This window comes from Vulpes lagopus, chromosome X, assembly GCF_018345385.1.
Source record: "Vulpes lagopus strain Blue_001 chromosome X, ASM1834538v1, whole genome shotgun sequence".
Classification (NCBI taxonomy): Eukaryota; Metazoa; Chordata; class Mammalia; order Carnivora; family Canidae; genus Vulpes; species Vulpes lagopus.
Window position 1 is genome coordinate 17,852,351 of NC_054848.1, and position 16,762 is coordinate 17,869,112.

The window sequence follows — 16,762 nt, forward strand, 5'->3', positions numbered from 1 at the left end:
ACATCTGTTCAGCAGCATAGTAAAACATGTACACTCAGAACGCCTGAGAGAAGAGCCTGCCAAATAATCGGTTGAGAGGGACTTTGCTGGGGGGGAGAGCACCAAGATAAAGCAACCACTGTTTGTTTTGTCTGGTCAGGGGGAAAGCCAAGGCAACCAATATTTTGGGTTTCTTTTATTTCATTTGTGAAGAAATATTTGAGAAAGAGTGGCAAGGGAAGATTTCCTGACGGGATTTTTAAAGCTGTCTATTAGTAGAAGAGCAAGAGAACCTTGGATGTCAACGCCTAACAGACTCTTGAGACCAGCCACCAAACCACAAAAAGTGACTTTCTCTTCGCGTGGCCTCTACGTCCCTCCTGATGGAGGCAGAAATGGGGAGCAGCACGGAGACTAGAAAGACAGCCAATAGAGGCACGCGAATCGCCCTGGCTGTGTTCATTGGTGGCACCCTGGTGCTGGGCATGATCCTCTTTCTAGGTAAGTGGGGCGCTGGAGGCCAGGGAACAGGGCAAGTGCAGTTAAGTTTCCTTGGGACTTGCTCTGGCAAACCTGGTCGGGATGCAGGTGGAGGGCTGTTTGCCTGGGTTAGTAGGTGGTGTATCCTTAGCTGCTATTAAATATGCAAAAGGCAAAGGAGACTTTTCTTGAGGAAGCCGAATAAATAAATGCACGCAAGCACCCAACGTATAGTCCAGGATGCCAAATGGGTATAAGGTGGCTTCCGGTGGCTGGAAGATTCGGTTGCACTGGGCAAATGTCTTTTTTTATGCGTTACATTTTACATTTAGCAGAATGAGTGTTTATGAATTCATAGGCAGATACTTTCCTTTATTTTGTGAGGAAAGGCTTCACATTGTGATCAAAACCACGCTGGAATTTTTTTTCCATTTGACTTTTGTTACTGTTTGCCTGAATGAACTGTGAAATTTAACTTAAAAACTACAAAGCAGTCTTTAAACATGCACCTTAATGGTATTCCTCAATGGCTTTCTAATCCAATGACTCCGGGGGATGAAATTTTAACTCTGCCTTTCTAGATTTAAAAATTAATATGAAGGAAAACAGAGGTCTTCCTTCCAAACGTTTGAAGGGTATTGTGATTCAATGATTTTAATGACTCTTGGTGAGAATGATGTACCCAGAGAGTATATATGATGAAAAGCATATTCTGTGAATACGATAGAAATATCCTGGAAAGGGGAGATGGAGACGGATGTTCTAAAACTGTAGGCATTTGAATCCTTGATTCTTATCCTTTGTATTTTCCTCATACAGCCCCTACTATTTCATTAGCTTGAAAGCTATATAGGAACCAGCCCTATACTTAGGCGATTTTAGGTGCTATCTGAAGGGTAGCAAGTCTGGAAACATTCTTTGGCATGTACAGGTTGCAAGAGGCCATGTTTATTTTGGCAAAGGAAAACCAGTGATTAAACTTTAAAAGAGTTGGGGTTGTGTGGTTGAAAACTCTGCTAAAACCAGTAAACCATCTTTCCATGTTTTCTGTGGCTGCAGATTTAGGAAATTAGATAGGTTTATTGTTTTCTGGTACAGCGAAATGTCCTACTCCTGCAACTGAACCTGGGGCTCTCAGAAACGTTTCTGAGATTTCTCAGCACTTGGGGTTCAGACATGGGTCCTATCCTGAAATTCAAAGATATGGGCATGCCAAGGAACTACACATACTATGTGGGAAGTGAGTACAAAGTTAGACTATTGGGGTTTTGCAAACACTCCCAAACTTAAAAATCCAAATGATGATTGTTTATGTAAAAATAAACATCGTTTTAATGATGTTACTGCTGCTCAAAGCATTTTGAAATTCCACCGTTTAAGAACTACTAGATTCTGAGGCTGTTACATCTTGGTTGGAATGTCCTCAGTGGCAGCACATCTTTGTTCCTGGCGAGGAGATGATTCTTTGGAACTCAGCTCTAAAGTTTTTAGAGCACAGTAAAATTCATGAATCCAAGCAATGCTATGGGTAAGGGGGCCTGTGTCAAGCAGGAAAAAATAGCTGTAGTGTGCCCAATAACCTGGCTCTTACTGCAGATTTCTAAGAGGAGTTCTCTTGGTGTTCGAGAATAGAAGTGTGGCCTCTCTACACCTTCACTGCTCTGTGCCGTCTGTGGACTGGCAGCATCAGCACCACTTGGGAGCTTGAGCTTCCCTCCCAAGACATATGGATTCAGAATCTGAATTTTCAAAAGATCCCCAGGTGATTCATTAGCAAATTAAAGTCTGAGAAGCCTCGCTCTAGCTGACCACGTCCACTTGGATGTATAGATATTCAGGGATGTTTGCTTTAAGATACATGCACATTCTTTTGTAGGTTTTTGTCAAACATCTCTGCACCATTTCAGACTTCCTTCCCACCCCTCTTCTCAGCCCCCCTGGCTCTGCTACTCGCCTCCACCCTGCACTCAGCGAAGTCCTGGTCTGAAAATCTCCAGGCACCTGCAAGGCAATGCCCTTTGTGACAATATTCTGGTTAAGTCCTCTTCTCTTCAAGGCGCTTCCTGGTTGATATTTTTCTGTCTGTCCAAATTGAGGCACATGCCTGCTATTTCTAGCATCCCTCCTTACCCCTTTGTATATTAGGCTCTGGGCTAATCTCTTTCCTAAACCTTAGTCCTTTTACAGTAAGAGCGACTGCCACTAGCCTTGGGGTGGTCTCAGAGAAGCTAGAAAACTAGAAGTGAAAATGGCAGGTATAACCATACGCCTATAACCAGTTTATTTTAACGTGTCCTTTCTTCTCCTCCTCCTTCTCCCCACCCCCCAGAGTCTATTTCTCAAATGTAATAGTTGGCAAACTTTTTCTGTAAAGGGCCAGATAGTAAACATTTTCAGCTATCTGGGCCCTACAGTCTCTGTTGGCGCTACCTGACTCTGTTGTAGCAAGAAAGTAACCACAGACAAATATGTACACAAATAGGCATGACTATATTCGGATATAATTTGATTTCTGCACACTGAAATTTGAATTTCAGATCATTTTTACGAAATATTATTCTTCTCGTGATTTTTTCCAACCACTAAAAAAATATATATATAAAAATCATTTTTAGCTCACGGTCTGTACAGAAACCAGCAGTAGCCTGGACTTGGCCCATGAGCCATAGTTTGCTGACCCCCCACTATATGGTCATTCTCAGGCTGTTGAACTGTGGGTGACTCCACTGCATTCTGAAGTCATTTTTACTGGTTATAGAAAAGTCTAAAATGAGAAACCAAACTGCTCCTTAAGGTTTTTTTTTTTTTTTTTTAAAGCACCTAACCAGTAAAAGGTAACATTTTCTTTTTTTATATTAAAAATATTCTCTTTGTTGTCCCACTTTCATTCACCCTCAACTTCACATTATCTGGGCTTGTTGATTCTTATTTATTTGTGGGATCTTAATCCCCCCATGGACATACTGCTTTTCCTTGAGGGGTTAGGTCTGTCTGCATCCCAATTAATTTAATTTAAACCTCCTTTTTACTCATATTCAGATAAAGATATCTAGTTCTGCTTCCTTAGAGGGTTGGGTCAAGAATTCTTTTCCATGAAAAAAAAAAGAATTCTTTTCCATGAAAGCAATTACCCTTTAAATTACCCATTTTATTAGCTTTTTAAAAGAATAAAATAAAGCTAGTATCAAGATGGTACTGTCCAGAATCATAACAGTATTATTTATAATAAAGTTTATTTTTCCATTATAAAAAATAACACAGGCTCATTAAAGACCTTTTGGTAAACATGTAGAGGTAGACTGAAGGGAATATGTCCCCCATGGTTCCATCACGGAATGAAATATTCCATACTAATGTTTATGCTGCACATTTATATTTTTATCTAATTTTTCTTTGCTCTTTAAAGAAATCAAAACACATCTTTATGCTAAGATCATTCTTTTCTTTTCTTTCCTTTTCTAAAAGATTTATTTATTCACTTTAGAGGAAGAGAAAGAGAGAGAGTGGGGGGCGGGGTTGTGGGCAGAGAGAGGGAGAGAAGCCGACTCCCCACTGAGCATGGAGCCCAATGCAGGGCTTGATCCCACAACCCCAAGATCACAACCCGATCTGAAATCAGGAGTCCGACGCCCAACAGACTGAGCCACCCATGTGCCCCTAAGATACTTCTTTTCTTAAAAATAGACCTGAGATGTTCCATAGGCAATTTTCTTGTATCTGTAATGTAACAAAGTAAAAAGGTTGTTTGGAGGATGGCTGCAGAGAAAAGAACAAAGAAAAAGCAGGTTCCTCTCAGAATATGGGTGAATCTAGAATACAGATCACCACACTGGCATGAGATGTACAGGTCTTCCATCTCTAGCAGAAATATAGGTATCGCCATGCTTTCTGCTTCTCAGCTGAGGATGCCACAGAAGGCCTTGGCTCCCCTTCACCCCCCACCATCCATCTCTCCACAGCCGGATCTCCAAATGATTCCTTATTTCTGCTCACAGAGTACAGCAATAATGAATTTCCCTTAACTTCCTTGGTTACCAAAATATATATATATATATATATATATATATATATATATATTTGAAATCTAAACTCACATCTGCTAATGCCCAGGTGCTGCCTGGAGTTTACAAATAGGGCACCCTTCTGTACTTCTGCAGAAATCCATTTAGATAATATTGCCAGCCAGATGGGGAAAATTAAGCCATTGGTGAAAAGCTAATTCCATCTTGCAGAGTTTTTGTTTTGTTTTGTTCTGGAGGAAGTAGTTGGAAGCTTGGTCCACAAGCTGCATCTGTCTGGTAGCTAGGCTGAGCTCGGTGCGAGGAGAGTATATGAGGTATAGGGCAAATCATGACTCTCTTGCTAGATGACTGAATAATATAGAGTGTACTTCCTCCCCCCACCGCATCTATGGATGGTTTAGATAAGATTCAGAACTTTAAATGCTACCACACATGCTATTTTTTCTCTTTCTGGCCTGGATTTGCTCCAAATGACATAGTTGTAAGGTTCTTTCCCCACACCCCCATCTCTAAAACAAGAACATAGTTGTAAACAAATGTTTGTTTTAACAAACAAATAGTTTGTTCACAAAGTGAAATTATGAGACCTAAATCATAGATAATTGGAGATAGAAGAGACTTTAGAGATCATCTAGCCCAGTGGCTCTCAAATTTGTGCATCAGAATCACCTGGAGAACTTGCAAAAATGCAGATGTCTGGGCCCCACCTCCAGACTTTCTGATTCAGGTCAGCAATAGGGCTCAGTAATTTGTCTTCCTTTTTTTTTTTTCTTAAAGATTTTATTTATTTACAAGTGAGAGAGAGAGAGAGAGAGAGAGAAATCAGGAGCAGAGGCAGAGGGAGAAGCAGACTCCCTGCTGAGCAGGGACCCTGATGCGAGACTCCATCCCAGGACCCTAGGACCATGACCTGAGCCAAAGGCAGGCGCTTAACCGGCTGAGCCACCCAGGCACCCCAATAATTTGTATTTCTATAGAGCTGCCAGGAGATGCTGCTCCTGGTATCTGGGCACCCCACTCTGAGAAGCAACGGTCTGATTGCACACACTCCTCTTATATTCTAGAGAACCGAATTTCAGAGCAGCCGAGTCTCGCCAAGGTGCTTAGCTCGTGACCGGTCTGGTTCCGTGGCACTGAGCCAACCGGATTTTTGAACGTGTCAATGCTGAGAAGGATGAACTGATACCAAACGTCTAGCATATGTGCCTGACTGTGGGTTACCTGATGGTGGTCTGCTACAAGCCAGTCATTTCTTTATTTTGGTTTGTTTTTTCAGTGAGTCAAGGTTTCTTAAGTCTCCAAGCTAAACAGGAGTACTGCCTGAAGCCAGAATGCATTGAAGCTGGTAAGTCCGTTTTCCATCCTGTGTCAAGTTATCATTATGGTACCTTGGGGAGAGGAAGGGAAAACAGGTGGTATTTTTAGTATTCTGTTTGCTTGAGGTTTACCAAGTACAAAATGCAATTTTGATGAAATTTTAAGTTTACCTTCCAGTCTCAGTGTGAAGTTGTGGAGTGTAGGTTTCCTGTTTTCTTCTTCCTTAAAAAAAAAAAAAAAAACCCAAAAAACAAAACAGCTGTGCGGTATTCCAAGTCATCATAAGGAAATCGGGAGGGGCTTGGGAAGCCAAATGACTTTTTCTTAAGACTCGAACAGAGAGACCGTCAGCCTTCCTAGGGCCTCAGCTGGATATGGGTCCCTATTTACCCTAAGGAGTCTCTCTGTATCGTTTGGTCCATAGGTTCGACCTGTCTGCATCTGAACAAGGATCCTCTAAATCCCTGCCTCCACTGTCACCTGAAATCACTCTGGGTCCTTCCAAGTCAAACTTTTCTTGAGGTGACCATGTATCAGTGGGTACTCCACAGTTAATATGAGTGTTGAAAGTTGCCTCGGTTTTGGCAGAGTTATTATATTCCCTCTATAAGGAAATAGGGTTAAGGCCTAGATTTGCAGGATCCAGATTGCAGCCCCCTTCCCATTCTTTAAGTGGGCTTAAAAACAGGAGCGTATTTTCCAAGGGGAAAGTCGTAAGGATTAGTTAAGCACATGGCCCTTTCACTTTCGGGCTTAAGGGTTTATTTTATTTTATTATTTTTTAAACATTTTATTTATTTATTCATGAGAGACATAGAGAGAGAGAGGCAGAGACACAGGCAGAGGGAGAAGCAGGCTCCATGCAGGGAGCCCGATGTGGGACTCGATCCCAGGACCCCAGGATCACGCCCTGGGCCGAGGGCAGATGCTCAACTGCTGAGCCACCCAGGCGCCCCGTCCTTAAGGGTTTAATGAATTAATTTGCCAAGTACTTATTCCAAGTCAGGCACCGACTCAGCAGTGAAGTTGAATGACCAGGTAGGGGAAGTAAGGACTCTCACTAAACACAAGGTGATCAATTTGGAATAAAAATATTGGCTGGTGGTAATGTTATGCAGAAAATTAAAATATTCAAGTAGAATAATGTGATAGCAAGTGACAGGATGGCTAGATTGAAAAGTCTGAGGAAGGGACGCCTGGGTGGCTCAGTGTTTGAGCATCTGCCTTTGGCTCATGGCTTGATCCCGGGATCTGGGATCAAATCCCGCATCGGGCTTCTTGTGGGGAGCCTGTTTCTCCCTCTGCCTATGTCTCTGCCTCTCTGTTTCCCATGAATAAATAAATAAAATCTTAAAAAAAAGAAAAGTCTGAGGAAATGATGCTGAAATGACCCTGAATGATGAGAAGGGATGTGTTTTGTGAAGATCAAGGAAAGGGCTTTCCAGATATGGGGAAGAGCTGGGGCAAAGGTCCCAGAGCCGAAGAGCTTACTGGGTAAGGGGCAGAGCACATGTGATGAGGGTTAGTGGGGAAGCTAGGTGCCAGCGAGGGTGGGTTTTTCCTAAGTGTGTTCCAAAGCTTCTGGAAGGTTTCAGTAAAGACAGAGACAGGATCTTTTTTTTTTTTTTTTAAATTTATTTATGATAGTCACAGAGAGAGAGAGAGAGGCAGAGACACAGGCGGAGGGAGAAGCAGGCTCCATGCACCGGGAGCCTGATGTGGGATTCGATCCCGGGTCTCCAGGATCGCGCCCTGGGCCAAAGGCAGGCGCCAAACCGCTGCGCCACCCAGGGATCCCAGAGACAGGATCTTATTAGCATTTAAAAAGATCTCTCTGTGGAGACCTAGGCTCAGGAGTCTTTTTGAGCGGAGAAGAGACCATAGGGAGCAAGTTGCAAAGAAGGCAGGAGGTTATTTTGGTGAGCCAAATGGGACGCGATGCTTTCTTGAATTCTAGAGATGGAAAGGCAGGGTGTAGAGGGTTTAGGAGCCAGAGGGTTGCCGAAGGATTTGATGTGGGTTGTGAGAAAAAGCAGAGAATCAAGAGTGATGCTTAGATTTTTGGCAGTGGCAGCTGCTGAGATTGAAAAAACTCAGGTGAAAGAGCTTTTAAATCCAGAGGCCTTATACTAAGGTAATGGATTAGACAATTCCCTCATTTTTTTGGTCCTATTTTTAAGTGGTCAGGATATAATTTTTACCCAGGCATTGTGTTAAGTGATTTACATGTGTCGTCTCCTGAAATCTTCCTAAGAACCCCATGATGTCAGTGCTCTCCCCAGGCCCAACTACAGCTGAGGATATGGAGGCTTCTGGAAGCTAAATAACTTGCCCAAGGTCACGTCCTGAGTTAGCTACGAGGCTGGGCTTCAGGTTCATGTCCTTTGCTCTGCATCAGTGCTTTGGTGTGATGAGGCGGAGCCACTTAACTCTTTGGCCTTGGTCCTGTCTTGCTTTCTTCTAACAATAGACCTACTAGTGTCTGGTGACCAGACGACCCTTTCAGCTTCTCCATCTCATCCCGGGAAGGGTGAGGACGATTCGGGGATTCCCGTACCCTTCCCTGTTTCCAGCTTGAGCAGCTGACCTCGAGTTTCCCCGTGGAGAGAAGATGACCTGAAGTAGAGTGGGGCACCAGGTGGGGCTGTCAGAGGTCATGTTTTAGACTTCATGTCACCTTGTGATTTTGCCGAGGTTGAGTCCTTGCAGGTGTGTGAAACTGAGACTTTTGAACTAAAAAATTTGCAGTTTCAGTTTGGGCAACTTTTTGTATGGAGAGCCACTTATTATACGAGATTTGTCTCTTTATTACAAGTCAATAATGCAAGAGTAAAACTTACAGAATGCCTTTTGATAATGTCGCCTCCTGCCAGCTAGTGTGTTTTGCCTCGCTGCCAGGTTTTTTATTTTTACATTGGTGAATGGCTTTCTAATATTGAAAAAAATACTGATTTTTTTTCTGTTTCTGTGACGAAAGGCTCACCAAGGATTCAGCCTCTTTAGTGTAACATGAGCCTCACGGTGCTTAGGGGCCTGCAGAACAGCTGTTAGGTACACAGTGCAGAAACGTGTCCCCGGGAAGGTCTCAAATGAGAAGCAGCGCAAAGGTGAGGGAGCCGCGCGCGCGCCTGCGTGCACAGGGGGGTGGCGGGGCAGGGAGAGTGTGGGGTATGTGTGTGCGTGCTTGGGTGCGTGCGTGGGTGCATGGGGCCGCGTGTGTGAGTGGGCCTGTGGGATATGTGTGTGCGTGCGTGGGTGCGTGCGTGCATGCATGGGTGCGTACGTGTGTGCATGGGGCCGCGTGTGTGAGTGGGCCTGTGGGGTATGTGTGTGCGTGCGTGCGTGGGTATGTGCGTGTGTGCGTGGGTGCGTGAATGGGGCCGCGTATGTGAGTAGGCCTGTGGGGTATGTGCGTGCGTGTGTGCGTGCGTGCGTGCATGGGGCCGCGTGTGTGAGTAGGCCTGTGGGGTATGTGCGTGCGTGTGTGCGTGCGTGCGTGCATGGGGCCGCGTGTGTGAGTAGGCCTGTGGGGTATGTGCGTGCGTGCGTGGGTGTGTGCGTGCGTGCATGGGGCCGCGTGTGTGAGTGGGCCTGTGGGGTATGTGTGTACGTGCGTGCATGCGTGGGTATGTGCGTGTGTGCGTGCATGGGGCCGCATGTGTGAGTAGGCCTGTGGGGTATGTGCGTGCGTGCGTGGGTGCGTGCGTGCGTGCATGGGGCCGCGTGTGTGAGTGGGCCTGTGGGGTATGTGTGTACGTGCGTGCATGCGTGGGTGCGTGCGTGCGTGCATGGGGCCGCATGTGTGAGTAGGCCTGTGGGGTATGTGCGTGCGTGCGTGCATGGGGCCGCGTGTGTGAGTGGGCGTGCGGGGTAGGAATTCAGAAGGTGGAAGCCTGGAGCGTCCTGGAGCGCTTCCGAGCAGGTGCCACCCCTTTGTCAGACTCCTGCTCTCTGTAGCTCTGTTTCCTGGTTTCCTCCTAATTCCTCTTTCAAAGTAGGAGGTGGAGAAGGACTACAATGAGGAAAGGACATGCTAATGCCGGGTAAGGGCAGACGGGCTGACTCCAGTTCGAAGCCTGATCTGGCCACTCAAAAGCCACGTGATCCTGGGTCAGGGAAACAACCGTCCTGAGCCTCCTGTTTCCATCTGTAAAGCGGGAGCGCCCTTTTTTCTTAGCATATGGGATGTGAGAATAGAAAAAAATAAGGGTGCTTGTTGTGGTACTAATCCAAGTCCACAGTGTGTGGTTCTTAACCCCAGACCCAGAAAACATCCTGTCAGTTGGCAAGACTGGACCTGATTTAAGTTCCTGTGATGGCAAAGCTAGATTCCACCTCATGTGAGACTGTTGTGGACTTGGTTTTTCCCACCTAGGAAAGTACGCATACGTTTCTTCTGGAATTATTAATGTGCTTGCTTCGGGAGTGCCACTCCAGACATTGCTGGAGGTAGTATATCATCTGTGGTATATGCACTGTATTAGCTTTCTAGTATCTGAAAACCTATGAGCTCTGAAAAATCTCGCAACTCAGGAGTTTCAGATAAGTGTTTGTGGAATTGCAATAGCAAAAATTTGTATGTATGGTTGCCACCTTACATACACGATGTTCAGGATGCTCAGTTAAATTTGAATTGCAGGTAGACAACAACCGCTGTTTTTGTGTCTGTGTCCCCTGCAATGTTGGGTATGTACTTAAACTATAAAAGCCATCGGTGATCTGAAATTTGAATTTCAGTAGGTTTTCTGTATTTTATCTGGCAACTGTATTTATTTGTCAATGTGCCTGACACTGTTCTAAACACTTCGCATGTATTTACTCATTTAATTCTCATGAAGATCTTGTGGGGGTACAGTTGTTATCCCTTTTTGCAGATGAGGAAACTGAGAGGTTAAGTAACCTGTCCAAGGTTACATAGCTTTTGCATGGTGTTCCCGGCATTTAAACCCAGGTGGTCTGGCTCCAGATGATGCTGTACTTTCTGAAAAGGGCTTACCATGATTCCTGGCACAGAGGGAATGCTCAATATTAATAATGTTACTATTACCATCACCTTATCCTTAGAGCCCTGATTGAACTTAAGAACTCAGTCTGGTACATGGGGTGTGGTGCCTCCATCTCTATATAAACACTAGTAGGAGACCCCATAACCACTTACCTTAGGTGCAGTAACTTGAGAGAACACATAATCTGACCTTTCATAGTTTTCTTTGATCATCATGTTTCTTTATTAAAACAAGCCTCTTTGAGTTTTCTCCATGGAACTAAGCAAGGGGAAAGGAGTTGTGGTGTCTTGACAACTACAGTCCCTTGCAATTTGAAGTCTCAGTTCCCCTACAGAAAGTGCAGCTCTGTGCCCAGCTGTGAATGATGAATGATGAATGGGGAGGTTGAAACTAGAGTTTTCCCACTCAGTGGGCTGACTTCCAAATTCTGTGTGAATGATGTATTTCCCCACTCTATGTCAAGGCTGAGGTCAGAGCTGATCTTGCAATTTTGTAGGTACCTGCAAGAATACTGAGGAGATAGAGAGGATACATTTTAGGTTGGGGGCCCGGGAGAAGTTTGGGAAGGTGGCCAGAAAACAATGTGCTTAAGTGAATAAAAATGTGTGTGAGGGTTCTTTTCTGTGACTGTAAATATTGTGTGGCACTGAGACTTGTATAATCATTGCCCCTGGGGTGTCACATAGCAGATTTGTTCTGTGGCCACACAGACAGAATAATTATAAATATAAACTGAAATAAAGGTTTTGTATGTCCTAGCTTATTTGCATTTGTCCTAGCTAATATTGATGATAAAACAGTAACAGCAAGTAAAAATGTAATTGGAGACCATTGACGTAATTCAGAAAGATGAAAATATTAAGCCAGTTTTAAATTTATCAAACTTCAAAAACTAGTTTTTTTATTTTATTTTTTAGAGAGAGAGCACAAGTGGGGGGGTGGGAAGAGAAAGAATCTGAAGCAGGCTTCACACTAAGTGTGGAGCCTGACGTGGGGCTCGATCTGACCTGAGCTGAAATCAGGAGTTGGATCCTTAACCTACTGAGCCACCCAGGTGCCCCTCTCAACTAGTTTTTTTGCTTTGATTTTTTTTTGGGTGGGGGAAAGTGCTGGAGATTTTGAAGTCCTATAGAAACTAAGATATTTCTCTATTATTCACTTTATCAAGGACAAAAAGCTGTTGAAAGTTTTCATAGCAAATCTAGGCTAGAAAAATATCTAGCCTTAGTTTTAAACCTGGAGGACACACGTAACCAAACTGATAATCAGCATATATAAATATATGCAGATTGTACTTCTTTTATTTGGGCAATTCCTTCATATTTAGCTGAAAACTCATTGGGTTTTCATTACTTCAAATAAATATATTCTGGCATTAATTAAAGTGTGAAAATTACTCAGAATGTCTTTTTTCCAATGTCATTAAAATACTGGCTGCCTTTTTTTTTAGTGCATATCTTTTTTTTTTGTTAGAGTGGTAGCCAGCAGTGATACGACAGTTGAAAGAGAGCTGGAGTTCAGTATTGGGAATTTTGGAATCTTTCCATTTTTTTAAAGATTATATTATTTGAGAGATAGACTGCGGGTGCAAGAGAACATAAGTGAGGGGATCCCTGGGTGGCTCAGCGGTTTAGCATCTGCCTTCAGCCCAGGGCATGATCCTGGAGACCTGGGATTGAGTCCCACATCGGGCTCCCTGCGTGGAGCCTGCTTCTCCCTCTGCCTGTGTCTCTGCCTCTTTCCATCTCTCATGAATAAATAAATAAATAAATCTTTAAAAAAAAGAGAGAGAGAACATAAGTGAGCACAAGCAGGGTGTGGGACAGAGGGAAAGGGATAAGCAGACTCCCCGCTGAGCGTGTAGCCCAATGCGGAGCTCAATCCCAGGTTCCTGAGATCATGACCTGAGCTGAAGTCAGATACTCAACTGACTGAGCCACCCAGGTGCTCCAAGAACCTTCTCATTTTTCAATGAAAGATTTATTTTAAAGCTCATAGATATGTCTTTCAGTACGCACAAACTTCCTCGTTGACTGTGTTTCATGTGTAATCATGTGTGTGCTTATGAAAGAGGAAGAAATGGCAAATCAGTCGTTTGTGTCTTTCTGTTAATTTAAACATGTACTCAGTTCTGCCCTGAGGCCTGGGTGAGAGGGGCCCCTGCCCTGGGCCCTCATTTACAATGCTCCACTTTGCTCTCCTCTGGCCATGCCGCTCCCCTAATTCAGGGGCCAGGTCAGCAGCCCTATCCTTTTACAACCCAGAATTCCCTGCTAAAGAGCCCTGAACCTCCCTGTTGGCCCCGTGGGGAGGTCTCTTCCAGGGGTTCATTCCTCTGAGAGCTACACTGAACATCCAAGGGCTCAGGAATTCATACCTGGCTTTTGAGGTTTTTATGGAAATATATTGTAAATATATCTTTTAAATATTTCAATATGACCTATGGGCCTCAGTTTCACTCAGATTTTGCTGCAGAACAAGCTACCCCCAAACCTTAGAGTCTTGAAACAAGTGATTTATTATTTCTTCTGATTCTGTGAGTTCACTGGGGGGGTTTCTCTGCTGCTCTTGCCTAGGCTCATTCATACAGCTGCATTCAGCAAGAGGGTCATCTGGCCTGGAAGGTTCATGATGGCTACAGTCACATGTCTGGCGGTTGGTGCCGACTGGGTTATTTTCCACGGGGCCTCACCTCCTCCAGGAGGCTTCTTCAAAGGGCTGTCTTAGAGCTTCATTCACAGGGAGTTAATATGGAAGGTGTAAGGTCCTCTTAAGGCCTAGTTTTGGAACTCAAGAAAAGTTACTCCGCTATATTCTGTTGGTCACAGCAAGTTGCAAGGCCAACCCAGATTCAAGGCAGGGAGAATAGATCCTATCACTTGATGGGATGAGTCGCAAAGTCACCTTGCAGAGGGATGAGAGGGATGGAAGGAAATGTCACACGCATCTTTGCAGACAATTTACCATAGACTCCATTTGTATTCCTATCCTATGCCACGCAGATGTCAGGGGCAGGCTTGCAAAAACCATTAACACTAATACCACCAAGCTTTTACCCAGTCAATCTGAATGCAGTAATTTAATATAGTGAAGCTGATTCAGGGAGTCATTTGAGAGGAAAAGTAAAAGCCAAGGCTTGGGAGCTGGTTGATAGGAAATGGTTGTTTAATTTGGAAGAGAACAGTACATGGTGTTCAGTGCTTGTCATTAATCCTATGATTTTCTTTTTAAATAGCTGCTGCCATCTTGAGTAAGGTAAATTTCTCTGTGGACCCTTGTGATAATTTCTTCCGGTTTGCTTGTGATGGCTGGATAAACAATAACCCGATTCCTGAAGATATGCCAAGCTATGGAGTTTACCCTTGGCTGAGACATAACGTTGACCTCAAGTTGAAGGGTAAGTTTCTACTGGGGTTTGGTGACGCACTTTATAGAGAGCAGTACTTGACAAGAAAAACACAGTTTTGGATTTGAAGCATGCCTGCTTACTTTAACTGTCTTAAATTCATTTCCAAGATTTTTTAAAAATGGAAGATTGAAGGGAAAATTGTGGGATTTCAGTCTCCCAGAGCTCCAACACAAGCCTTGCAGAGGCCTTGTTATATTTGTATTAGCTAATAATAAGTTCTGCTGAAGGATAACTAGCATTTCCTTGAGATTGGGAGCAAAGGAATAGTTAATGAAAGTTATTTTCTATCAATATACTTATTTGTTGTGTTCAGAGCAAACTTCATCACTTGCTTATTTGTGTCCTGGATTTTCATGCCTACAAAATATACTTAACACCTCATCGTCTTTTGAGAACTTTGGATGACCTTGTATTTGTCATATTGTTCCTGTTAACTTCTGACTTGGCTCTGGGGGCACTTTCTTTTCTCCCATGGCCTCTGTAGTAATGACGGCTCACACACACGTACTCACATATGTGTACATACATATGTACGTGTGTGTGCACACTTCAGAAATTGGAAAGTCTTACCAGAGGCACTTCTGTTTGCATTAGATATTTTTTACTGGTGGAAGGCACTTTAGGATGGAAGCAGGGAGATTGTAAGGCTAGATAAGGGAACTTTTTTTAGAAGGCAAAAATAGGGTTTTTTTTTCTATTTTTGATAGAAAAAAACACATGACACCTAGAGAGAATATTTATTTATTTATTTATTTATTGGTTTTATTTTTAATTTTTTTTCAATTTTATTTTTATATATTCATTTAAGAGAGAGGCAGAGACACAGGCAGAGGGGAGCCTGATACGGGACTCAGTCCCAGGACCCCGGGGTCACAATCCGAGCTGAAGGTAGATGCTCAACCACTGAACCAGCCAGGTGCCCCTATTTTGTGATTTTTAAAAAATGCAAATTTATCATCCTACAATTCTGGAGGTTAAGAATCTAAATGAGTTGGCAGGGCTTCTGGAGGCTCGAGGGGGAGAATACATGCCCCTGAAGGTGCAAGCCACCTTCATTCCTTGGCCTGTAGCCCCTTATACATCTTCTAAGCCAGCACTGGAGCATCTTCAGATCTCTCTTCAAGCTGACCTCTGACTTCCCTCATCACATCTTTTCTCTTTCTTTTATGAAAAGGCTCTACTACTTATGTAGAGCGGGCCCTGCTCTGTGACAGAATGACTCTTCGTCAAGATCCTTAACTGAATCTCACCGCAAGGTACCTTTTGCCCTATAGGGTAACATAGTCACAGGGCTGGGCACGGGGGTGAGGACATCTCTGGCCAGGGAGAGAGCACTATTCTAGCGCAAGAAGCTTCTTGCTCTACTGGTGTGAGGTAGTCCGGTGCCATAGCCTGACATTTAAAGCATTGCGTTTGCTTAACTAAACCATCTAGAGCTTTTCTTTTTCATCCAGTGTGTAAAATAATAGGATCTAGAGCTTTTTAAAAAGATATTCCTTATAAGAAACTTTCAGATCAAATGTGAAGTGAACAAGGTATGTTTTCTCCATTCCACCATTGGATTTTTTGGGGTGTTTTGGATATTTGAGACTTTTGAACTCCAGAAAGAAATTCTGAGAAGTTAGAAGAATCATCAGTTTTCTTTCTACTCCATCTCCATTTTCCCAAGATTTTAAGTGCATGAAAATTAAATATCAATTTATATATGTTTTAACAACTGTACCTATTGGCGCAGTAATTAGAAACCTTTTGTCAGTTGTAAGGAAAAATGTACTTAAGCTTCACAGCTTTTCCCAATATAAATTGTATGGACTTAAATTTTCTGGGAAGACTTAAAAGTTTCATAAATTAGAAGAAGAGAATTTGTAATAAGGTCAGTTTTCCCCTAACCCAGCAGGTGAGGCTCCCGTACTATAGAATGATAAGACCTGTTGAGAAAAGAATTTACTAATAAGTATTTCCCTGTATGATATTAATTCACGTTGGTCCTTCATCTACCATTCTGGCCTGTTTCCTGTTTCCCTCCTTTGTCTTTTCTTCCTAGACAGAGAGATGTGTGCACAGGTGCATGTGTGTGCATACACACAATTACGTACACAGAAATGTCACTGAAGGGTAAGAAAAAGCTAAGATTTGCAGATGGGTGCTCCTTACATGTTAGTCAGAGCCAGAAGATTTCTATCTTCAGGGCATGAAGCAACTAGAATAATTTAAAGCCCTTCCTAGGGGTGTCTTAATGTAAAAATCAAAATCAGTACTGATGTGTTTTTTTTACTTTTTTTACTTTTTTTATTTTTTGTGTTTTTTTTCCTTTGAGGAGGTTACTGTGTATGAGATCTTTAAGACTTCGTAGAAATAAAACTCAATTGTTGAGAGCCACACGTGGGTTTTTTGTTTACTTGCTTCTTTTAAAAATGAAAAATTTTACTTTTAAGCTCATTTGGGAAAGTAAAAAAGAACAAAAATTAAATAGAAAAAGTAAGAAGAAAGTTGCTCCTAAATTCACCCCTAGAAATAACTGCTAATGAAGCAGTTGGGTACACAACTTC

The 16,762-nt window shown here is 43.2% G+C and overlaps 1 protein-coding gene across 1 annotated transcript in view; it reads left to right on the top strand.

Moving 5' to 3' along the window:
- The first annotated feature begins 374 nt into the window (after window positions 1-374).
- The window catches only part of PHEX (phosphate regulating endopeptidase homolog X-linked), a 204,588-nt gene continuing 188,200 nt past the window's right edge, over window positions 375-16,762 (top strand). Inside the window, exons 1-3 of the mRNA XM_041740362.1 lie at window positions 375-480; window positions 5,758-5,826; window positions 14,040-14,201. Of these exons, the coding sequence (XP_041596296.1) occupies window positions 375-480; window positions 5,758-5,826; window positions 14,040-14,201 (337 nt within the window). The remainder of the gene's footprint in view (window positions 481-5,757; window positions 5,827-14,039; window positions 14,202-16,762) is intronic.